General features: G+C 40.5%; 1 protein-coding gene across 1 annotated transcript in view; it reads left to right on the top strand.

Moving 5' to 3' along the window:
• The window catches only part of LOC121281386 (cadherin-23-like), a 144,681-nt gene that overhangs the window by 19,221 nt on the left and 98,564 nt on the right, over positions 1–26,896 (top strand). The window contains exons 3-4 of the mRNA XM_041194329.1: positions 3,582–6,098; positions 19,450–21,900. Of these exons, the coding sequence (XP_041050263.1) occupies positions 3,582–6,098; positions 19,450–21,900 (4,968 nt within the window). The remainder of the gene's footprint in view (positions 1–3,581; positions 6,099–19,449; positions 21,901–26,896) is intronic.

Here is a 26,896-nt window from a genome sequence, read left to right as displayed (position 1 = left end):
AACTTTTCCAGGTCCCGATGAGAGCATGAAGCAGCACTGAAGTAATCATTGATGTACCGGAGAAAGAGTTGTGGGAGGGGGCCGAAGTAGGACTGCAACAAGGAATGTTCCACATACCCCATAAAGAGACTGGCATAGCTGGGCCCATGTGGGTTCCCATAGCCACACCTTTTATTGGAAGAAGCGAGAGGAGTTAAAGGAGAAATTGTTCACTGTGAGAACAAGTTCAGCCAGACGGAGGAGAGTAGTGGTGGATGGGGATTGTTCAGGCCTCTGTTCGAGGAAGAAGCTAAGGGCCCTCAGACCATCCTGGTGGGGGATGGAGGTGTAGAGGGATTGGACGTCCATGGTGAAGAGGAAGCGGTTGGGGTCAGGGAACTGGAAATTGTTGATGTGACATAAGGTGTCAGAGGAATCACGGATGTAGGTGGTAAGGGACTGGACAAGAGGAGAGAGAAGGGAGCCAAGATAACGAGAAATGAGTTCCGTAGGGAAGGAGCAGGCTGACATGATTGGTCTGCCGGGACCATTCTGTTTGTGGATTTTGGGTAGGAGGTAGAAGTGGGCTGTCCGAGGTTGGGCAACTATAAGGTTGGAAGCTGTGGGAGGAAGATCTCCAGAGGAGATGAGGTCAGTGTCAGTCCTGGAAACAATGGCTTGATGTTCAGTGGTGGGGTCATGGTCCAGGGAGAGGTAGGAGGAAGTGTCTGCGAGTTGGTGCTCAGCCTCCGCGAGGTAGAGGTCAGTGCATGAGACAACAACAGCACCATCTTTGTCAGCGGGTTTGATAACAATGTTTGGGTTGGACCTGAGAGAATGGAGTGCAGTAAGTTCAGAGAGAGACAGATTAGAATGGGTGAGAGGAGCAGAGAAATTGAGACAACTAATTTCACGCCGACAGTTCTCAATGAAAAGATTAAGAGAAAGTGAGCATCCAGAGGGAGGTGTCCAGGTGAAGGGAGAATATTGGAGGTTGGTAAAAGGATCTGTTGAATGGGGAGAGGACTCCTGCCTAAAGAAGTGAGCATGGAGACGAAGACAGCAGAAGAAGAGTTTAGAATTGTGCCAAGTCCGAAATTCATTGATTTGAGGGCGTAAGGCTATGAAACTAAGTCCTTTGCTGAGCACTGAACATCCAGTGTCGGAGAGGGGAAGGTCAGGGGGCAGAGTGAATACACGGCCCGGGCTGGGATTGGATGATGGAGTGGGGACGGAGGGACAGGCAGGGGTGGAGGGTCCTAGGGTATTGGTGTCAATGAGTTGTTGGAGCTTACGTTCCTTATCAATTGAGAGAAAGAGGAAAGGATGAGTTGTTACTGAGAAAGGAGATATGGCTGTGAAAGCAGGTTTTAGTAAACACCTTGTCAAACACCAGGGGAGAAATGGAAAGCAATGAAGGTGAAAAAGGCAAAAGAGAGATACCGACATCTTGTCGGAGAGAGGAGCAGCACTTCTTCAACATTGGCATTTCTTCAAGAGGAATGGCAGTCAATTAAACACAGAAATAAAAAGTGACATCTTTTGATTATCTGCTCCTCTCACTGCTTGCTGGTCCCTACAACCACACCGCCCCCCCCCCACCCCCGACTTCTCTCCGCCCACGCTCCCCCCCACCTTAAATCAGCTTATATTTACACCCCTCTCCTAATATTGACCCAGTTCTGTTGAAGGGTCATGAGGACTCGAAAGTCAACTCTTTACTTCTCTGCCAATGTTGCCAGACCTGCTGAGTTTTTCCAGGTAATTCTGTTTTTGTTTTGGATTTCCAGCATCTGCAGTTTATTGTATTTAAAAAAAAAACAGCAGAAACTGGAGTGCAGCTCAGCTTGCAAATGGGTTCTTCAAGAGATGACATAACAGAGCACATATATAGCAAATGAAAATTATGGTGGAGACTAGTGAAGTCCAGATGGTGCAAGGGTCTAGGAAAACAATGGAAGGAGAGTCCTGGAGCTCCCGCACAACACATGAAAAGTAAATAACAAGCCTAGATGAGCACTGCACTGTTAGGAGCAAGGGGTCCAAGTCGTTGAAGTGTAGAGATAGCAAGGTGAGCAGGGTTGGGGAAAGTGACAATGGATAAACTGGAATGGAGTTGCGAAGGAGAGCTCAGCTGGAAGATGCCCGCCAACGGAGACCAATGATATTTCCAGTTTTACATGTTCCATTGCAATGGTGTTAACTTGCCATGCCACCTCAATGTGTTTATTTTCATTTACCAGGCCAGACACCCATGTATCATTACTATAGGGAATTGCATTTAAAGTTATTATTATACAACAAAGTTAAATTCCCATAAATGCTGTGTATTTTTCAGGGACCACTGAGAAGACATTCAATTGTTGTATGCTGAATTAAATAGCCCTGTATGGGAGCAGTTACCACCTACTTTCCTTTTTTGTAACAGATAAACAGAATGAAATGGCTTGGTGGGCGAAAGTGACATGTTCAATCCGAGAGAGCCCAAAAGGCGAATAATCCAGAATGTTAATGATTCTGTTGATAACAATTGTCATTAATGACTCTAAATTCAGAGCTACATTTTAAAATTTGCCAGTATCAACGCTATATATTCCGAACAATGTAGACTGTTTCTAGGCTGTGATAGTTGCATTCAGAGATATGCAGGATTCAGCAATTGTCAATGAATAGAACACTGGACGGTGAAAGCATGTAACAAACTCTATTAATATGTGTTCTTTGGATTTGGGAGGCGCAATCAAGTCTACATTAGTTTATTATAAAAGCAAAATACTGCAGATGCTGGAATTCTGAAATAAAAAAAATTGGTGGAAAAACTCAACAGGCCTGGCAGCATCTGTGGAGGGAGAAACAGAGTTAACGTTTCAATTCTGATGAAAAGTCATATGGGCTTGAAACGTTAATTCTGGTTTTCTCTCCACAGATGCTGCCAGACTTGGAGTTTTTCCTACATTATTTTAAACCTGGCAAACCTGGTAAATCAGTCAAAGTGCATGAACCTTTCGCATGATTGTCGTAAAATATCAATCAAAGATGAAACAATTTACCAAAATAATTCGAATCTAAGCTTCATTCAGCAGGCTTGCTTTATGGCGATTGATCAGCAAATAAGTACATTCGACAAAAAGTGCAGCACCTAGAGAGATACAGCATAATAGTAATTCGATTGAACGTTAATTGTTAAAAAGATAATAAAGCAAACCATATAATGAATACAGGCCAGAAAAGACAATTAAAGTTGCACAACATTAAATCTACAAAGCAATTCCTCCGTTGTTCAGTAGAGGCACTGTTGCTTTAAGATAATGTACTGTTATTATTGGCCGAGTCTCTTTGTGTCGCTGTCTACCAATGAGATGAAGAAATGTGGCCAGAGATCCAGCTACTCCCCCTACACCAAAGAATGAACGAGCAGTATTCGCCCTTCCATACTCTTAATTCGCAACGGAGGAAGAAAGGATAAATCTCGGGGTACTTGCAAATGATTTTGGAAATTGTGGCAAAAAAGACTTGATGCTATAGATGAAATTCAGCATTTCCTTTGGGTGAGCAAGGTAATGAACAAATACCTTCCCTATCGAAAAGCGAGACACGTATAATTCATCGGAGATTCTGGTAGTTATATCCGCAGTACTTTCACAAGAATGGTCCACTGGTTAAACCGCTATTTGTTGCAATGGCTTGTTCTTTATCTGATACTAATATTTGTTTCGGGTTCAGTTTGTGCAAAGATTCGCTACTCAATTCCGGAAGAATTGGAGGTTGGTGCCATTGTTGGGAATATTGCCACGGATCTGGTGTTAGATGTGAAGCAGCTGTTGGGGCGCAGATTTCGAGTTGTATCCGGAGACAAAAAGCAATATCTAGGCGTGAATTTGAACACTGGAGCTCTCATTATTAAAGAAAAAATGGACAGAGAGCAGCTTTGCGAGAACGGCCTCTCATGCGTGCTGGTGTTAGAGGCTGTGATTGAAAACCCGTTAAAGCTATATCGTGTAGAAATAGAGATTCTCGACATAAATGACAACGCGCCCGTGTTCAGGACAAGCGAGTTAAACATTGAAATCCCAGAATCGCAACCAGCAGGAACTAGCTTCCCGCTCCAGAGCGCTATTGACCCGGACGCTGGAACTAACCGTGTTCGCTCCTACCAACTGAGTTCAAGTGATTATTTCACTTTAAAAATACAATCCGAGAGCGAACAGTCTGATGCCCCAGAACTCGTACTGGAACGACCCCTAGACCGAGAGAAACAAGCAACTCATCAGCTAACACTGACAGCGCTTGATGGAGGATCCCCAGTGAAATCTGGAACCACCCAGATTAAAATTAATGTGCTCGACGCGAATGACAATGCCCCTTCTTGCGAACAGAACATCTATCAAACCACTGCTGCCGAAAATATAGCCAAGAATACTATCATTGTGAAAGTATCTGCGATTGATTTGGACGAGGGTCTAAACGGTGAGATAATCTATGCTTTTAGTGATCAGACGCCTGATAAAGTACGTGAGGTATTTAGCTTGGATTCAACTACCGGAGAAATCAGAGTAACTGGAAACTTGGACTTTGAAGAAGCAGACAATTATCAGATTTCGGTACGAGCTAAGGACCGAGGTGCACGTTCATTGTCAGTATACTGCAAAGTTTTGATAAAGGTTACTGATGTTAATGATAACTGCCCTGAAATAGTGATCACGACTACATCCAGCTCTATTCCAGAGGATGCTGCCGAGGATACAGCAGTAGCTCTTTTCCGAGTTACAGATCGAGATTCTGATAAAAAGGCAAATATTTATTGCCGAATCACTAGAGACTTCCCATTTAGGCTTAATAGCTCTTTTAATAACTATTACACGTTAGTTACAAGTGGCCACTTAGACCGTGAAAAAGTGCCAGAGTACAACATTACCTTTGTATGTACGGATACTGGCTCCCCTCCACTCTCGGCCAACAAAACCATTCGAATTCAAGTCTCAGATATAAATGACAATCCGCCGCGTTTTACGCAGCCTTCCTTCACCATGTATTTATCAGAAAATAATGTTATCGGTGCTTCAATTGGTTCTGTGTCAGCCTTTGATCCGGATTTCAAACAAAATGCCGAATTGTCGTATTCTATTTTGGATAGCCTCATACACGGCTTCCCTGCATCCACTTTGGTTTCAATAAACGCAGCCAGTGGCGTGATGTTTGCACAACGCTCGTTTGATTTTGAGCAACTAAAAAAAATTCAGGCCCATGTGCAAGTAAAAGATTTTGGATCCCCTCCTCTGAGCAGTAACGTAACAGTGAATGTAATCATCGTGGACCAGAATGACAACGCCCCTGTTATTGTGTCACCTCTGCCAGTCAAAGGGTCTTCAGCAGAGGACACAATGCCAAGATCTGCAGAGCCAGGTTACTTGGTTGCAAAAGTGACAGCCACTGATGCCGATTCTGGTCTGAACGCTCAAATTTTTTACCAACTGCGTCAGCCGACTGATGAAAGTTTGTTTACTGTGGCTTCAGAAACTGGAGAAATTTGGACGATTCGTCGCTTTGGGCATAAAGATTCACTCAGGCAGAAAATCGTAATTTTGGTGAAAGATACTGGAACCCCGTCCCTTTCATCAACAGTCACCATCAATGTATCAGTACAGGATGATGATATCACAGAAAATGCATCTAATATCGGCACATTGGATAACGCTGGGCCATGGAAATACGATTTAAAATTCTATTTAATGTTGGTTTTTGGCTCAACCTCGATCCTGCTGCTTGTGGCGATTGTAATCCTCGCTAATAAGGTGCGCAGAGGTAGAAATGGAATTAACAGCTACTCTTGCTGTTGGCACCCGCCGTACTTTTCGAGGAAAAATTCTCTCCATGGAATCCAAAAGGCTAGTGCGAGCCTTCAAATTCCACCCAATTACACAGAGGTGTATGAAAGCGGGACAGGCCAGCAAACATTTGACTATGGCGCACGTCAAGGTTGTGCCTTGAACGATTTTACCTTCCTACAGTTACAAGGTGTGGCCGCGCCCAAGATTGATATCAAGAACGGCAGATGTCACCCCTCAGAATATAGAAAGGCATCAAACTCCCTGAACAAGGATACAGCTAAATTTCAGGAGGTGAGTGCAATGTTGGTAAAATTATTAGCTTTCGCTCAAGTGATACTTTAATAATAAGAGCAAAGTACTGTGGTTGCTTAGCGCCTGAAATAAAAATAGGATATGCTCGAAGTATTGATCAAGTTTGGCAGTCCAAGTGGAGAGAGAAAATGTTTTTGCAGGTCAGTGAGCTTTCCTCAGAACTGGGATTGCTTAGAGGCGTATGTTTTTAATGATGACAGCAGAAGCGAAGGAAAGAACAAACGCGGAGGCCTGTGATCGGGCAGAAGACAGGAGACATGAAGACAATAGGCAGGATAATGCAAGGCAAAGTAAAAAGATGGACCTGAGCCCAGCGAATGTTTGAATGACAGAATCAAAACAATCGCCAAAGGCTGCCTTCTGAAAAGGGGAGAGTCAGAGCTGAGTCCAAAATGTGGTGTCATGCCCAACAGGGCCATGACAGTTTGCGCTGAGCTTAATTGGAGCAATCAAAGAAGCCACAGACAATGGTGCCACGTTGGGAATGGATGAAAGAATTTAAACGAGAGGTGACCAGTATCTCTGGGTCATACTTGCAGACAAAAAAGTGGTGTTTCACAAAATGAGTTGGCAAATTGTGTCTGGCCGGCCAGAAATAGAGGGGAGCAATGAATATATTGCACTAAGTTGAAAGAAGTGCAACTAAATTGCTATTGCATCTGAAATGTGTGATTATGGTCTTCGAGTGTTAGTGGGGAGTAGGTGAAATTTTAGATTCTGAACCTCCTGTGGGTGCATGGAAATGTGTAATGGGAAGATACTGGACTCTGCAACAGTGATAGCAATCCAGAGGTTTGGAGCAACAATTCAGAGAACCTGAGTGCAAATCCTAAAATTTTACTTTAAGAAATTGCATTCACTTAAAAATAAGTATTGAAGCAAATTTTGAAAACCCACAGTTTTCATTAAAAGTGACCACCAACTGTTGAAAGGTCGCAAAATCTCAAATTGTCATCAATCTACTTCACCTCATTTAGGAGAAAATAGGTACCATCTTTAGCAGGTTTGGCTTACATTAGGCCCCAGCCCCATAATAATACACTTGAGTCTCAACTGCCATGTGGCCACGGTCTCACAAAACACTCATTCAGATTAGGTAAGGATAGGAACATACGAGAAAGCGAAAGTCATTCACCGAATCAGATAAATTCCAAATTTCCACTGCATTTTGCTGACTTGTTTACTCGGCTTGGATTAATATTCCCTGATGGTGTTATCTAACAAAAGGCAGTCAGTCTCAGACTTGAAAGCTTTAAGATATTTCAAATATATCCTTTATGTTCCACTAGCTGATCTAAATTAAAGGCCCATTCTGGAAGAAATAGTTAAATCCGGCGATTATATAGTTAGAACTTGAATTACACACTAGCACTCCTTTAGTACAAATAATTCATTGTATTTTCACATAGAATGAAAAACTAGACCAGTGTGCTTCAATTGCACTGGCAAGTCAAGAAGACTAAAATTTTAGCGTGGCAAGGGGGTGAAATAATGATAACGATACTGAAAGGATGTGAAATGTAAATGTGCACACTAAGCATACGAATCTGAAATGAAATACCTAGAAAATACGGATTAAGGATAAGCTGATGAAAAACTTGAGAATAAAAATGTTAACAGCTGCACGTTAAAGCACCATAGGGATAAAAGAACTTGAGTGGTCATTTGGTCCTGTGATCCTGTTCCACTACGCATTGAGATGAGGGCTGATCACTGATATAAACCAACTAAATTGTTCTATATCTCTTACTTTCTTTGACTAAAATCAACAATGGCCTAATATCAGTTCCCATTTCTCGAAGAGAGTTTTAAAATTCTACCACATAGCACACTTTATTTTCGACAACCCCAGTTCCAGATTCAGTTCCCAGTGGGAATGCTTTACTTCTAACCATCCTATCACCTTCCCGTAATATTTTGAAAATATCGAACAAGTCACCCCTTACATTCTAACTTCGAGAGAATGCAATCTTAGTTTGTGCAATTTCCTCATAATTTTATTCAGATTCTAGTAAACATTCACTGCACACCCGCCAAGGCTACTATAGCCATTCAAAAGTCTGGTGCTCAGAACTACTCACAGTTCGCCGGTGTGGTCTAACAAAGGTTTTGTATTGCTCGAGTAAAACATCTTCCCCTTGTGTTTTAGTACTCTGGATATAAAAGCAAGCATTTAATTAGCCTTTTTTTCTATATTTCTCCATGTGAACATTGTGATGTTTGCAAATGGATCACTAAACCCATTTGGACACACAATGTGTCTAGCTTTTCGCCAATTGCAAGGTATTCTGTTCTATCCCTATTATATCCAAAGTGGATAATTTGCCCACATTGGCAGCCATTTGCCATAGTTCTTCTCATTTACTTATTCTATTTATATCTCGTTGAAACTTTTATGCTTCTATCTACATTGTTTACAATGACACCCATCTTGGTATCGTGGGCTGTTATGACCACAGCAGATGTTATTGGTGAGCAAGCCAGTTCCCAGAGGGACACCTCTCTTACTGATCATAAAGCTTTAAATTTTCGTATATTGTAAACGAGAAGGAAACACTACTGATCCCAGAAGCATAGAACTCCAGCAGCACCTTTAGAAATTAAGAACAATAAGTATTTATTTTTAAACAAACCCATAATTAACGCTGAACAGTTCAAAACAGTCCCACAGAACAACTCCCAACAAATCTACTTGGTCAAACCAAATACGTAAACGACCTTCTTGGCAACAATTCCCACATAGGTTTTTAACCATTATCCAAAGCAAAGCAAAGAATTGGTGTCACTTTAGTAAAGGTGTACTGCACGACTCCTCAAGCAATTCCGCTCAGAGCTGGAAATCCACAAAGAATGTTCAGAAACAAACTTCTCTGAAAACAAAGATTTTCTGGCTTGAAACCAAATGACTGCTTCAAATTCAAAACTTGCACACCTTCTCAGCCCACCAATTTAGTTTTCAGGACATTTACCCACACAGCCACCCCAACTCAGATAAACATATTTCCTTTCATCTCAAATTCCATTGTCCTTAAACCCCTCTTTGGTCTCAATCTCTCCAAATATAACATCTGTTATGTTTTCTTATTGCCTCTATGTTCGGGTCAGTAACATTTAATATACTTTCTCTATTTACCTCTGAACCATTGCCACTTCCTTCCTCTGAAATTAAGCTGCTGAAAAGCCAACTTATCTTATAATGCAAGTTTTAAATCCAACCTATCTACTTGTAACTCAAACACATCCTAACCCCTCATTACAAATGCTTGAACCTCACACCTTTACCCTATCATCTCTCAGTTCTCATAGATAAGCTGTCTGTACTAACCTCCCGCAGTTTAATGAATCACGGACTCGCATTCGCACACACACACATAAAATGTGCGCGCACACGCACGCACACACACACACGTACACATCATCCTTTACAGAATACCACCATAATCCCAAAGATACATATATAAAAAGAAATATTTATCATCACACCACCCTCAACGCAAAAAAAGGAAAGGTCACATTTTAAAGACGTTTTCGTAATCCATTTCCTATTACCTACCGTACTTTTAAGCTCTTCATAACACATCTGCAATTAAATTCTCACTTTCCAGCCACATGAATGATTTTCAAATTGAACAATTGCAATAATAAAGTCCACCAGAACAGTCAGGCGTGTTTATCCTGAAATTTCTCCAGAATCGTCAAAGGGTTGTGATCAGCATATAGAACTGTCTCTGAAGATTTGTTTGCAAAATACACTTCAAGATGCTGCAAAGCCAGAACCAAACTTAAATTCTCCTTTTCTAAGGTTGAATATTTCTTCTGATGCACATTCAGATTCCGTGAGAAATGCCTACACTTTGCTCAAGTCCGGATTCATCTTCCTGTAGTAACACAACACCAACACTAACACTTGCGTCAGCAGCCATTTTAAAGTACTTTGTTTAATCAGGTGCTGATAGAACAGATTTAGTCATCAGCACAGTTTCTATGTTGTCAAACGCAGTCTGACACTCCTGAGTCCATTCAAATCTTTTGTCCGTTTTTAACAGTATGGTCAATGGAGCAAGTATACTGCTAAAATTTGACATCAGTTTCCAATTAGGTCCATTTATGACAAGAAATCTCAAAGCTTCCCATTTTGTTGTAAGCGGTGGGAACTCCACAATAGCTTTTACTTTCGCATCCTGTGAGGCCACTTGACCATGTCCAACAGTGTGGCCTAACTATGTAACTTTTTCACAAACTCACTTTTAACTAAATCTACGACCAAATTGGTTTCCTGTAGTTGGTCAAACAGTTCCTTTAAATGTTTTAGATGTTCCTACCAGGTTTGACTCAATACCACTAAGTCATCAATATAGACAGCACAATTGTTCAGTTCATCAGTCATCATATTTGTTAGTCTCTGAAATGTTGCTGGTGCACTTTGCATGCTGATGGGCATTGCTTTATATGGATATGGACCATTTGGGTTCACAAAAGCTGAGATCTCTTTTGCCCTTTCCTATAAAGGTACTTGCCAGAATCCCCACAGTGTCAATTTTTGTGAAACATGCTCACTGTTCAACATTCTTGACACAATCCTCCAACCGTGGAACAGGATATGAACCAACCTTTCTTACTGCATTTACTTTCAAAACACAGTCGTTGGGATCCATCTGTTTTAAGTACCATTACAATTGCAATGGGTGAACTCCAATTACTGTGATTGGGCACTATGATGTCATTTTGAAGCATAAATTCAATTTTTTCTGCACTTGTGCCAATGTTGCTGGACTTAACCTATATGGGTGTTGCATAATTGAAATTGAAACTGCCGTATCAACATCATTATGATGTTATGAAATTTCTCTGGTTTATTGTGAAGTAGGTATATGGGGGTAAGCATAGTTGGGTCTGTGTGTTATTTAATTACATTGGGGTGCAAGCTTGAAATCAGAAAAAGAAACTAGGTGCTTGATAGGCTAATGAGTAAACATGGATGTTGATGCAGCATGTAAGTTGTGAAGGGATTGTTGGATTTCAAAGGGATCTTAGCCTGTTTAAAGCTAGCCTGAAAAGCAGGACTAAAAATCGTGTTTATTTTCAAAAGAGCACTGATAATTTTGGCAACATGAACGTTTTTATATTATGATGAATATACAGTTTAAAAGACATATGGAACAATAAAAATTACACATTAAAAGAAAGAAACATATATAAGGGAGAATGAAAGGCTACGTGGGAAGAAGGCCATGCAAGACCTCACAGAAGTGTGTGAATTAGCCTTAATGAAACCTCCAACCAAGTGTACATGAGTCTGCCAAATAACAAAACTGAAGTTGGGGAAAAGGCATTTGGATTTCCACTGTCAAGTGGGTATGTTATTAAATTGCTGGTGCTGTTCTAAATCTAAAATCTATTTTGGACTGTTGTCTTAAAGGGAGTATAACTGGGGGTCAGGTTGATTTGGAATTGTAGGAGTTATTTTAGTAGTAAGTAATGTGTAGTCTTATGTATGTGCTTGAAATCTTTTATTTTGTTAATAAATATTTAATTTAATTTTTAAAGCCTCTAAAGGCCTTGCTGGACTTGCTACTTCTGAATTCAGTGCACACATCTTCTCATAATAAATAAAAATAGAAAAACCATTGTGATAGTGCGTTAACTTTCCCTTGTGGATTTTGTCCATCTGGTACACATCATCCGCCATGACATAACACCATGCAAAGCCAGATTTGCCTTCTCTGGCCTATCATCACAATTTGCTTTGTGTGACAGCAAAAGTTCATGTGAACCACTTCAACATTTTTCTGGAAGGTAACATAATTTAGATTCTTAATTACTTCCTCATTGTCCAATTTAATCAGATGAATGTCAGTTTCAGAATCTTTAAGTTCTGTTTCCTCCTCCTTACCTACAACTACCAGTAACTGCTTCTGTTTATCCTCCCTGTCAAAGTACCTTTTGAGCATGTTTACATGGTACAGTCGCTGACTCTTTCTTCTATCTAGGGTATTCACTGTATAGTTTACTTCACTCAGTTTATTTCGATCTGGTAAGATCCACTAAACCTTGGTTTAACAGTTCACCTGAAACTGGCAACAATATAAGCACTTATTCCCCAGCCACAAAATTATGAGCTTTTGCCCTTTTATCTGCAATTACCTTCGTTACCTGCTGAGATACTTTTAAATGTTCCCTAGCTAACACACATGTCCAACATAATATTTATCTGAATTTTGTCACATAATCCAGGAGAGTAATTTCAGAACTCTGATGCACTAATTTCTCCTGAATCACAATGAGTGGCCCCCTTAAATTATTATCATAAATCATTTCGAAAGGACTGAACCCTGTGGACTCACTAGGGATATTCCTTGTACCAAACAACAAGCATTAGATTCCTCAATCCAAATCATGCAGGTAATCTTGACTATATGTTCTAACCACAGTCTTCAAGGTTTGATGCAACCTTTCTAAATCCCCTCGAGATTCAGGGTGATAGGCTGGAGACCTAAATCTATTCTTAAACCTACATTTATTCCTAGACAGTTCATTGCTTCTATAAACAACTGTGACATAACATTAAAAGCCTGATAAGACTGTATTTCGTTTGACAATTCATATCTTGTAAAGAATCTGGTGAACTCTTCTACAATCACATTTCCTGTGAATTTCCATAAATATACTGCTTCTGTAAACCTTGTGGATACATCCATGATTGTTAGTAAATGCTAATTTCCACTTTTAGTTTTAGGAAGGGGCCTGACGCAATAAATCAGGAACCTGTTAAAAGGTTCCTCAAACCTGGAATAGAATTAAAGGTGTTGGTTTAGTCACTGCTTGAGGTTCTCCTAGCTCATGACATGTGTGACATGGCTGAAAAAAAAACTTAAATTTTATGTAGTCCAGGCCTATACAAAATGTTTTTGCATCTTATCCTGAGTTTTGCTAATTCCCCAATGTCCAACCATTGGGATTTCATGATCCATTCTTAAAGCTTCATTCCAGTACCCAGATGGTATCACTACTTGAACTATTGCCTTGTTTCCATCTGCAGAGACATGAGGCGGTCTCGATTTCTTCATTAATCCATTGCTTTTAAGGTAATAACATTCTAGAAAGTGTTTTGCCTCATGTTCAGAATAAGCTGTCTGGTATAGTTGCTTTAATTCTGGATCCTCCTGCTGTAGCTCCACTAACTACAATCAACTAAAGACCTCTGCCTCATTCTCCTTAATTTTCTGCTCCTGAGTGATCCTTTCAAAAATGCATCCAACCAACTGAGTTGCAGCATTCTCCCCCAACTCCCCCCCCCCCCCACCACCCCTGTCTTTTAGGTTTTTCCCTCTTTCTGTTCAGGGTTATCTGTTTGTATTCTCGTCACAATACAGCCTGGAAATAATCCAGGATGCCCCTATCTTAAAAGACCTGTTGATTGCATCTCAACAGGTTCCTCTACCTCTGTAGGCATTGTCAATATTTGGGATCCATTTATATCATTTCCTAGAATAAGTTGACCCCGGAAATGGGAACGTTTGCTACCACTCCAAGGATTAACTCTGCTGTGTCCAATAAATTTTCAAATTTATCTTGTATAATGATATAGGTCTAAATGCTCAATGTATCCCAGTAACATGTTCTGCTGCAATATTCCTTCTAGGTAGCGGAAGGCACTAACCTATAACATTAATTATTGACTGGCACCTGCAACCCTTAGAATTTTGGCAGTATTTCCTGATTTCCCCGGAAAACAAGACTATACTTTCTCTTCACATAGAAAAAAATTGTACATGTCTGTAACCTGCCCTTCAGAACGCCCTTGAGTAGGTTCAGAACACATTCACACTTCTCTGGTTAATTCTGACTCTTCCCTTTTCATCTGTACAAAGGCGACTGGTTTATATTTCACTTGAGCTCACATGCAAGTATACGGACATACGAATTAGGAGCAGTGGTAGGCCATTCTGCCCCTCGAGTGTGCTCTGCCATTCAATAAAATCATGGCTGATCTGCATGAAATGCCAAGCCTACATTCCTGCTTACTCCTGATAATCTTCCCCCATCTCCTTGTCAATAATTAATCAAGAATCTATCTATGTCTCACTTAAAAATTTTCAAAGACTCTGCTTCCAATGCCTTATGAGGAAGAGAGTTCCAAAAACTCACAGCCATCTGAGAGAAAAAAAAAATCTCCTAATCTCTAGACCCATTATTTTTAACCAGTGACTCATGGTTTCAGATTCTCCTACAAGAGGAAAAGTACTCTCCATGTCCACCCTGACAAGACTTCTCAGCATCTTAAAGGCTTCAATTAAGTCACCTCTTGCTCTTTCGAGTTCCAGTGGATATAAGCTTAAACTGTCCAGACTTTCCTCATAAAACAACCCACCCATTCCTGTCTAGTAAACCTTCTGTGAACTGTTTCTAATGCAATTGCATCTTTCTTTAAACAAAGAGACCAGTACTGTACACAATACTCCAGATGTGCTCTCACCAATGTCAATGACAACTGAAGCATAACCTCACTACTTTTGTAATCAATTCCCCTCACAATAAATGATAACATTCTATTCGCTCTCCTAATTACCTGCTGTATCTGCATGCTCACCTTTCGTGATGCATGTACTAGGACACCCATATCCACCTGAATGTCGGAGCTCCTCAATTACTCAGATTTACATAATAAGATTCTTTTTTATTCTTCCTGTCAAAATGAACGATTTCTCATTTGCCCACATTATACTCCATTTCTCAGATCATTGCCCATTCACTTAACCTATTACTGTCACTTTGTAGCCTCCTTACATCCTCGTCACAATTTACTTTCTATATATCTTTGTGTCATCAGCAAATTAAGCAACCATTCCTTCAGTCCCTCCATCCAGGTCATTTTCATAAATTGTAAATTGTTGAGGCCCCAGCACTGATCCCTGTGGCACACCACTTATCACATCCTGCCATCCAGAAAAACAGACCCATTTTACCAATTCTCTGCTTTCTGTTAGCTAGTCAATCTTCTATCAACGCAAATATGTTACTCCCTGCACCATGAGCTTTTAATTTCTGCAATAACCATTGATGTGGCACTTAATCAAATGCCTTCTGGACATCTAAGTACAGTACATCCAGCTTTATCCATAGTACATGTAACTCCTTCAAAGATCTCTAATAAATTGGTTAAACGTGATCTCCTTTTCACGAAACCATTTTGACTCTGCCTGTTTGCCTTGTTTTTTGCTATATCAGCTTTAATAACAGACTTCAGCATTTTCCCTTTGACAGGTGATAGGATAACTAGCCGATAGTTCTTCTTTCTGTCTTCTTCCCTTTTTAAAAAAAGCAGTTTTATTAGCAATTCCCCATCTAATGGCGCCTTCCCCGAATCTCGGGAATTTTGGAAAATTAAACTACCTAACTAGTCACTTCTTTCGAGACCATAAGGTGAAGTCCATTCAGACCTGTGGATTTGCCAGCCCGCAGCCCCGAAATCTGTTTTATACAACTTCCCTGGTGATTGTAATTTTTCCTGAGTTCATCCCTCCCTTCCATTTCCTGATTTGCAATGATTTCCAGAGTGTTACTTGTATCATCTGCCGTGAAGGACAAAGCAAAATGTCTGTTTAATTCAATCTATTTCTCCCTACCTTCCATTATCAATTCCTCAGAAGCACTTTCTGTAGGACCAACATTCACTTTGTTAACTCTTTTCTTATTTAAATATATATATAGAAACTCTTGTTTTCCATCTTTATGTTACTAGCTAGCTTGCTCTCATAGTCTGTCCTTATTCTCCTTTTTCTCCTTTATCTCCCCTTATTAATCTTTTTGTCATCCTTTGCTGCTATTTATATTCTTTCCAATCTTCTGACCTGCCATCCGTCTTGGCGCAATTATGTGCCTTTTCTTTTAGTCTGATATTGTCTTTGATATTTTAGTTAACCATGTATGGTGGGCCCTACCCTGGAATTTTTATTTCTTATTGGCATGTAATGTATCTATTCTGTGTATCCTGATATATCCCTTTAACTGTCTGCCACTGGACCTCTATTGACCTATCCCTTAACCCCATTTGCCAGTTCACGTTAGCTTGGTTCACGTTCATGGTAACTGCCCTTATTTGAATATAAAATGTTAATTTTGGACGTACTCGTTTCACCCTCAAAATGAATGTGAAATTACATCATATAATGATCGCTTTTATTTGCAGAACTCTTCTGAGTTCTGATCACTGCAATTGTCTCATTTAACTTCCAACAATTTGACCTCGTAGGCCCAACCTTGTTACAATAGTAACATACCAACTTTTTCCCTTCACCTTTAGAAGACTGGCAACCTTCGTCTAACTCCTTGTTACTAACACTTTTACCATCCCTAGGTTTTCTGAATCTCCAATTTCCTTGCTGACTCTCATGTGATCCTTTTCCCACACTCAGCAGCCTATGTAAAATATCATAAGTATCAGTTAAGCCAGCAGCTTCCGCGAACCTTTTCCTTTGCCTTTCATGTAAATTTGTTCTGGTGATTACTGGAATACTATTTCTAAATTCTTCCATAATCATAAGTTCTCTTACATTTCTATTGTGCAAACCCTAAAAATGTCTGATTACATCCCTTTCTTATGGCTCTTGTAATGGTGCAGCAGATGGTGTGAGCCAGTTGGATCAAATCCACGAGAGAATCTGGATTGCTCTATTACAACGGTTTTGCAATTTTTATTTCTTTCGAGATGATTCACCGAATTCAAAAGTATTAAGTCCACCAAGGCATTTTAGGGTTAAAAAAACTACATTAAAATATTTATGAACAAAAAAAGAATTTCAGGCACATACATGGTACTACAAATTAGCACTGTAATAACTCCTAAAATTCTGAATTAACCTGACTCCCAGTTAAGTCTGGTCCCTTTAAGGCAACAGTCCAAAAAATAGATTTCAGACTTGAAGTGCTGATGTTACTCTCCAGGGCGCACCTTGGTAATGACGATCTGTGAAAAAATATAGCATAGTGCTAATTGCTGTATTTAATAAGCTGTTCGTCGATTCCTTCCCGGGAATGCCAAGGAACACCGATAACATTCATCAAATAATAGTCAGGATATTCAAGCCCGAGATAGTGGGAGAAGGACAATGGATTAGGATCTGCAGGAGAATCTGAAAGATTTGGTCAAAGCAGCTGCTTTTCAAAATGAAATGTTTTAGAAGCTGTCCAAACTACAAGTGGAAAAGGACATATCCAATAACCGCGGGGAGTAGGTAGAGAGGAGAGAAACAGTGATAGGGTGAGCATCAAGAGCAGTGTCAGTGGGAATGAGGCAGAATTGTTACAGAATGGAGTGAAAAATTCTAGAGCCTAGCTGGAAATGTGCCTGAAGAAGCAGAACAAATATGGGATTAACAGCAATCTAGCAAATGATGGGCTCTGGAATGTAGCGATGCAGATAGAAGTCAGTGAAATCTTATCCAGCCCATTAGAGAATAATTTTCTACCAATTGTATATGGTTCAGCTGACAACCCAGTCGTGCAATAGAATAAACCTAAGCATGTATGTTGATTTTTGAAGCGATTGGATAACAGTGTAAATTCATGGCAGACCAGAGCAATTCTCCTGGCGGAGGAGTCCAGAAAATTAAATGAGAGCAGGGTCATGTTCTCTACAAGTGCCCAAAATGAATGTAGAAGAGTCAGACTGGGCAACCTGCTATTAAGCAAAGAGTCTACATAATACGGGATAAAAGGCTGAAGCAGAAGCAATGGATGGCCCTTGCATGGAGCTGAGAAAGAGAGCAAATTTAGAAGTTGCATCGGAACAGAGTTGAGTGGTCCTCCACGTTGTCTGAATTTGTGTTTCACGAAGCTGCCATGGTTCTGCAAAGTGGTTGTCTGGTTTTATCACACGATATCTTCATATGCTGTTACTCTGGCAAATTACAGCTAAACGTAGTACTATAAAGCAGCTCTGAATTGCGACACTAACTAGACATATTTCACATAAATATTTGCATGTGCAAGATATTCAATTCCTTAAATTTATGTAGAATAGAATAACCTCGTATGTATCGTATGTCAGCAGTTCTCCAGCTCAATTTAATTCGTTTTGTTGACTGATAAAATGCTTCTTAAGGTTTGATTGATGAAAGCAATACGTCCAGTCACATTGAACGAAATAGATTATCTTGAATGTTAATGAAAATGTGTCAGTGTAGATGCCCATGGTCAGGGATGGTTCCAGATTCAGAATTGTAATTTTGCCTTTGAACATTATATCTACTTTGCATAACATGTACACAGTATATGTCTTTGGCTCTAGGTTGGGAGCGTTGCATGAATAGAGATGCAGACTTCATTAGCAAAAAAAAAATCAGAAAATATATCTGACGAACACTTCATACACAACTCCCTACCTAAATGTTGTTTTCGTAATAGTTATTATATTTTTACTATTACTGTGTATGCTCTTGGAATTTGACCATGCCTTCATCACCACCTCTACTATCCACCCCTGGCTGCCCTGGTAAGGTCCTGGTAGGCATTCCTTTTGTAACATGCATTAATTCTGCGTAAGAACAAATGCGAGAAAATGAAGCACTTTACTGAAGCAAAATTTTATTAATTGTTGCACATGATTCCAATTAATTCTACTCAAAGTTAGCAGATAAAGCGGCCAGTCAGGCCTGAGAAACTTTTGACAGTATCTACGTGACATATCAAGCATTCTTTTAGATGATCTACCAAAGTAACTCGAATACATAGATTCATTCAATTAATTGTTTTTGATTGTGACACTCCCAGGTTTGAAGAATATATAAATACATTTGTCGAAAGAAATGATTTTCAGACACAGTTGACATATGGTAATCACATTACACCTCAACGAGGAAATGAAATAAACCTTATTAGAAATATAGAACCGCAACGTCAATTAAAGTTGCACAACCTTAATAACACAACGCAGTTCTTCTGGTGTTCAGTAGAGGCACCATTGCTTTAAGATTGTGTGGTGTTATTATTGGCCGAGTCTCTTTGTGTCGCTGTCGGCCAATGAGGTGAAGTAATGGGATTGGAGATCCAGCATCACGCCCCCCGTCACGAAACAGTGCGCAGTGCCGAAGAAACGAACAACGCTGAGCGTTCCAAGCTCTCCATTCGCAGCTAAGCAAAGGCCGAGAAAAGATGGGACTATTTGCACAAACATTCTTAGCGATCTGGACAAAAAGCAACTCAGTGTTCTAAAGAAATCACAACTGTTCATCTTGATAACCAAGGTAATGAACAGTTACGTTATGGACTATCTTAAGGAGTGTATAATTTATCGGAGAACCTGGCAGTTATATTTGCAGTAATTTGATTCAGAATGAACTCCTTGCTATATAGCAGAGGGCTGCAATGGCCTGTTTATTACGTGATACTCGTATGCGTTTCATATTCCGTTTGTGAGAATATTCACTACACAATCCCTGAAGAGCTGGAGCTTGGTGACTTCGTTGGTAATATCGCTTCGGACCTGGGATTGGATACTAAACAGCTTGTGGCCCGGGGATTTCGAATTGCATCTGAAAACAAAATACAATATGTAGACGTGGATTTAAAGACTGGAATTTTGTTCATAAAAGAAACAATAGACAGAGAAGAGCTTTGTGAACAAAGCTTCGCATGTGTATTGATGTTGGAGGCTGTGCTTGAAAACCCGCTTCAGCTATATCGTGTACAAATTGAGATTCTCGACGTAAATGACAACGCGCCCGTGTTCCAGAGAAAAGAGGTTAACATAGAAATCTCAGAACTGATGCCGGCTGGGACGACTTTCCCACTGCAGAGCGCGATTGACCCGGACGTTGGGCCCAATAAGGTTCGCTCCTACCAACTCAGCCCAAACGAGTATTTCATTTTGAAATCACAGTCAGATAGCGAAATAACTGGCATCCCAGAGCTGGTGCTGGAGCGGCCCCTCGACCGAGAGCAACAACCGACACATAGGTTAACACTCACAGCATTTGATGGAGGGATTCCACAGAAATTCGGCACCACGCAGATTAACATTACTGTGCTTGATGCGAACGACAATGCCCCAGTTTGTGAACGAAACGTCTATCACGTCACCACTGCCGAAAACGTGCGCAAAAATACTTTGATTGTGAAGGTAACTGCGGTGGATATGGACGAAGGCTTAAATGGTGAGGTAATCTATTCTTTCAGCGATCACACACCTGATAGAGTTAGGGAAATATTTAGCTTAGATTCGCTAAACGGAGAAATTAGAGTAACCGGTATCGTGGACTTTGAAGAAGCAGATAATTATCAGATTTTGATACAAGCTAAGGACAGAGGTAAACACCAAGTACCTGCATACTGTAAAGTTCTGATAAAGGTTACTGATGTCAATGATAATTATCCTCAAATAATAACAACATCTACATCGAACGGTGTCCAAGAAAACGCGCCTCCGAACACTGCAGTAGCTCTTTTCCGAGTTACAGACAGAGATTCTGAAAACAGAGAGAAGGTTCATTGCCGAATCGCTAGAGATATACCTTTTATGCTGAATATTTCTTTTAATAACTACTATACATTAGTTACTCATGGTGAGATAGACCGTGAAAATTTGCCAGAGTACAATATCACAATTATATGTACAGATACTGGTTCCCCTCCCCTGTCGACTACGAAAATCATCCGAGTTCAAGTCTCAGACATCAACGACAATCAGCCACGTTTCACGCAGCCTTCGTACACCATGTATGTCACCGAAAATAATGTAATTGGTTCTTCTATTGGCTCTGTATCAGCCTTTGATCCAGATTCAAATGAAAATGCCGAATTGTCGTATTCCATTGTGGACAGTCTGATAAACGGTTTACCGGCATCTTCACTTGTCTCAATAAACGCAGCCGATGGTGTGATATTTGCACAGCGCTCATTTGATTTTGAACAAGTGAGGACGTTGGAAGTCCATGTCAAAGTAAAGGATGCTGGATCGCCACCGCTCAGCAGTAATGTACTTGTGAATGTGATCATCGTAGATCAGAATGACAATGTTCCTGTGATCGCGTCACCTTTGCCAAGGGAAGGTTCCATAGTAGAGGAAACAATACCAAGATCCGCCGATTCGGGTTACTTGGTTGCAAAACTGACAGCCACTGATGCCGATTCTGGACTGAACGGACAACTTTCCTACCAACTCCGTCAGCCCACTGAAGACAGCCTGTTTACCGTGGCTCCAGAAACTGGAGAAATATGGACTATTCGCCGCTTTGGGCTGAAAGATTCATTCAGGCAAAGAATAATGATTTTGGTGAGGGACAATGGAACGCCGTCCCTTTCAGTTACAGTCACGATCAATGTATCAGTGCAGGACGATACTACAGAAAACGCATCTAATATCGGCACGTTGGGGAACTCTGAACCATGGCAATCTGATTTAAAACTTTATTTGATTATTTGTTTTGGTATAACCTCATTCCTTTTACTTGTGGCTATTGTAATCCTTAGTCTTAAGGTGTATAAAGGTAGAAACGAAGCTATCAGTTACTGTTGCTGTTGGAAGGATTCGCTCCTTGGAATTCAAAGTGCAAGCGTAAACCTTCAAATGCCACCCAAATATACAGAGGGGTATGACCGCGAAACTCTCCCACAACCATTTCGGTATGACGTGTGTCAAGATTCAACCACGAACGATTTCATGTTTCTACAGTTACATGGAGTGACAGCGCCCATGTTTGACATCAAGAGTGGCTCATGTGTCGCTGCTGAGCACGAAAAAGCATCAAATGTTACAAACAGTAAAAACACTGAATTTCACCAGGTAAGCACAATGTTACAATGTAAACTTGACTGTGCATTTTAGAAGGTGCTGTAGAGTAGGAGCTGGGGTACAGGACTGGCAATTCAGAATCTGGACTAATAAAGGATTGTACAATGCCAGTTTCAGAAATCGATTTCACTTAAACATATTTCCAGATCAAAAGAAATATTTTTCAGTAAACGTGACCCTCTACCTAATTGAATATTGTGGTGAGCTCAACTGATCATTAATGTCACTAACACTCTTCTGCATTTTTGTTGACATGTGCTGCCAGTTCTACAACACATTGTTCACTCCTAACTGTTAAACTACCGTGGTCTAGCAAACCACTCAGTTAGAGCATATGGCATAGCAGCAAAATAGGCCAGTCAGGCCCTCCAGCCTGTTCCTCAATTGTATTATATCATGGCTGATGTACAAATCTGCCCCATTTACCCACCATCCTTCTAAATTCCTTGACAGACTTTCCCAACAATAATGTATCGATAGTTCCAAGACTTTAAAACTATGCATCAGTTATTGTTCTTGCTTATCTAACTCAAGAGCTTAGAGTGGGCTGGCTAATCGTAGCACCATACCTTTTCATGATATAGACTACAACTGATCATAATTACCTTAAGACCACACACTACGATAGGTTATGATTAAACAAAAATATATTACTAACGAGAAAGACTGGGTATCGCAGGGAAGGAGTTACGCTGCTAAGTGTAGAAAGAGTCAAAGATTAACGTCTATGAGAAATGGGATACGAGTAAATATAGCCGAAAGGGTATGAATGCAAATTAGCCAGGCAAGCAGGTGAATGCGGTGATGGGTACTGAGAAAACATAGGGGGCGGGTTAAGAAAAAAATAACAAACAAAAGCATTAGCGAAATGAAGGAATGCGTTTTTCGAGAATAAATCTGTCAATGGTGATGGATGTACAATGAAGCGCAAAGCATAATAATGAAAGTTACTTTTAATTGCATTAATTAGAATAAAGGAACGCTTTTGCTCCCTTGAATGAAACTTAGCATCTTTTGTAGAGAGCACGAAAACGAAATATTCACAGGTTTCACGTTTTAAGGCTACAAATCACTTAGGTTCTGGTAAATATAAAATGGGAGAGTAATTGCTGACTGATGATATTCTACTGTCGCACTGATTGGCTTTCCTGTTCAATTTCTGCAACAGTTAACTATATTGCAGAATTAATGTATAGCAATAATAGTTATGCTTCATAAAACAGATGATAATCGCACTTTTAATAAGCATATTATCAATATATCTGACACATTCATGAAGCTACTTAAAGGAGACAATAACAGGAATTATTGCATGTTAAACAGAAGATTTTGAAGTTCAGCAACCTGGAAAGCCTTAAGATTTCAGGTATGTTATGAGTAAATGTTAGCGAGATGCTTGATTTATTGAAAATCGTGAGATAAGAAGGAACCCTGCAATAGCGTGATTGCTTTGTTACTGGGCTACTGATCTAGAATAATGATCCATGAAAGGAGCTTAAGTCCCACCATGGCAACTGTGGAGTTTGAGTTCAATTGGTTAAGCAAAAATCTGGAATTAGAAGCTTGTTTCAGTAGTAATGCTGATGAAACTACGGGAATGTTGTGTGAAGCCACGAGGTTTACTAATGTTCCTTGGGGAACGAGCTGTTATCTCCTTACCATGTCTGACCATTATTTAACTCCAGACCCAAGGCATTGTGCTAGACTCTTAAGTGCCCTTTGAAAAGGGGTTCAAGCCATCCAGTTGTATCAAAGCACAATAAAAAATTCTAAGAAAATAAATAAATAAACAGCCTGGATACTGAATATGGCAAATGCACAACCGAACAAGTTGACCAGTCAGCCAGTCCTCTTCACTAACGTGCCTTTGTGCCAACTTGGGAGATCTGTTCCACACACTAGTCAGGCAACAGCGGCTGATTATCACGGAAGCATGCCAGTCAACCAATGTCTCTGGCTCCTCTGTTATTATTCCTGGGTATTTCTTGTCCCACTGGCAGGACCAACCCATCAGAGGACGGGTCACAGTGCGCATACAGTCGAGGCCCCGAGAAATTACTTGCTGTTTAGCGCCTCCCTCCAGCATTCTCGATGTCGAAAAGCACTATGAAGGAGCAGTGAATGTATAAATTGCAGAAAGATTATTCTGGCTGGGAGACTTCAATGTCCATGGCTAATAGTGGTTCAGTAGTATCGCTATTAATCAACTCCTGAAGGGCATAGCTACAAGACTGGGTCTCCAGCAGGTAGCGAGTGAAGCAACACAAGGGAAAAATCTTACTTGACCATACCTTCATCATTGTACCTTTCACAGGCATTATTGGCAGAAGTGACCCATGCGTAATCTTTGCAGTAACAAAGTACCCTCTTCACGATGAGGAAACTCTCTATTGTCTTACCTGGCACTACCACCACGGTATATAGGATAGACTTAGAACAGGTGTAGCAATTGAAAACTGGGCATCCATGAGGCACCATAGGCCTTCAGCAGAAGTTGATTCTAGAACAATCGGTAGCCTGTTATATCCCTCACGCTACGGTCTCCATCAAGACAGGGGTCAAACGTGGTTCAACGGAGATTGTAGAAGATGTTATGTGGGGGTGGCGGGGCTGATCAGTGATAACAATGCTGCTGAATGTAAATTCTTGGTGGCTAGACAACCTCCTGTTGAAAGCTGATATTGCCTGTCATTGTCACTTGTCAGTCCGGGTTTGAACATTTTCCAGCTCTTGATGCATAGCCAGTGAATGCTTCATTATCTGAGGAGTGTTGAATAGAATGGACTGAAATCTGTGCAATTGCCAGAAAACGTCTCCACTTCTGAACTTATGTGTGTCGGGAGGATGAAGCATCACAAACCCAATGATGTTGGAGGTGCACGAACAATACTAGCTCCGCTTGTAGTTGAGCTGCTCCAATATGATTACAATACTAGCTCTTAGCCAACAAAGTACATAAATGTCAACGTATGGCCTGTTCATAGAAAAAGCAGGACAACTGCAATCCATCTACTTACTACCCAGCTCCTAGCCCTATCAGTCCACATTCAATCATCAGACATGTGATGAAAGTTGACGATAGTGCTGTCAAGGGGCACTCAATCACTGATTCTCAGCTTGGATTACACCCAAGAGAGTCCACATTACAGTCTTTGTAAACGTGTACCAAAGAGCTTGATTCCAGAGATGAGATGACAATGACTTCCATTGACAGCAAAGTTCATTTCGTGAGGTGTGGAATCAAGGATATTCAATAAAACTGAAGTCAGTGAAAGTTAGGGGCAAAATTCTACATTGGCTGAAGTCAAAACTAGCGCACAGGGAAATGGCTCTAGTTTTGTAAGACAACCTTCTCAGCTCCAGGATATTTCTGCACGAGCTGCTCGGGGCAAAGTCCTGGGTTCAACCATCTGCCGTTGCTTCGTCAAATATTTCCCCATCAGCACTATTCCTATTTTCCCAAGGCATGCTGATTAAATGTCAAGCTTAAAAGCTAGGTCAAGAGGCATTTTTCCTATCCTACCAGCTCAACCCCTGACCCCCCAAAGCATTTCAGCACCTATTGTAAATGAATCAGAAAAGTGCTGAAATACTCCAACTTTCTTGGATGAGAGCAGCTCCAATAACACGCAGAAGCTATACAGAATCTCGGGCTAAGCAACCCACTACAATGACTCCCCGACCATCCCATTAAGTTTTAATTTCTTCCACCACCAGCGCTTCATGGCTGCACTATCTACAAGGGGCACTGCAGCAACTCGCCAGGGCTTCTTCAATAGCACCTGCTAAACCTGCAAACTTTAGGCGAAGAAGGGCAAGGGCAGTGGGTGCTTGAAAGCACAACCATCCTCAAGTTCTCCTCTAGGTTGCACACCATCGTTGACTTGGAAATGTGGAGCTGTTACTTCATCGTTGCTGGTTCAAAATCCTAGAAGTTCCAATGAACAACACCGTGGAAATGCCTACACCACAGAGATTGCAACAGTTCAAGATGGCCAATGCGGAGCTACCTTTTCAAGAGTAACTCAAGATGTGCAATAAAACTGGCCTTGCTGGCGATGCCACATCGGATTAACAAATTTAAAAAATGACTTTTTTGTTATGGAGGAATGAGCAAAATTACTTGGCACAATTTGAAAATCTAGAATGAGAAGAGAACTTAACACATGATTGTCATCCGACTGTTGATGCAGTTCTAAAATAAGTTATCGTAGAAGGCTAATGGAGAAGAGAATTCTGATGCTATTTGTAAACGAATTAACGCCTGTATAACGAAAGATGAAACTCAGAACATTTAAGTAACTGGATATGTGTGGTTAATGCTTAAACCTATCGGATCCACCTTTCGCTATGTTAAAATTCCTCATGTTGTTACGGTCTTGACATTAGACTGCAAGGATGGAAAGGGATTCTTAACGACTTTTAAATCCGTTCCCTGAAACTTCAGTAAATTTTCCACTTTTAAAAATAAGGCTAAGTTGTGTGTTCATGAGTAGCAAGGATCTAGTTATTGATGAAAACAATGGTCAATGTTTAACTGCATGAATAGTTTAACTAACATGACTATCTTAGATTTCCAAGTAGATAAAAGCTCAAAGACACAGAGAAGAAAATGGACACAGAATCAAATATGAAGAAGTAGGAAGTAAGGCCAAAATGTTTGTGCCAAAGGAAGTTTTTAAGGAATCAATTAAATGAGATTTCGAAGATTTTAAGGAATTATGTGAAACGTGTGATGACTAATGCATCGTGGAAAAATGATTTATGGATTTGGGCACAACTTTTGCAGGTCAGGGGAAGATTTGAGATGGGGGTCCTCCTTTGCAAGAGCAGGGCATCCGCAGTCGATTTTTTAATGACCTGGTATGATGTACCTGGTTTTAGAAGGGGGAGGATTTGTTATTATCGTTCGATGGACCATTTGCAATGAGAGCTGGCGTGAGAGCCAAGAAGTTCAGCAATATTCGGTTTAGTGGTAAAACGATCA

The sequence above is a fragment of the Carcharodon carcharias genome, chromosome 8 (assembly GCF_017639515.1).
Source record: "Carcharodon carcharias isolate sCarCar2 chromosome 8, sCarCar2.pri, whole genome shotgun sequence".
Classification (NCBI taxonomy): Eukaryota; Metazoa; Chordata; class Chondrichthyes; order Lamniformes; family Lamnidae; genus Carcharodon; species Carcharodon carcharias.
This window is presented reverse-complemented; position numbering and strand designations above follow the sequence as displayed.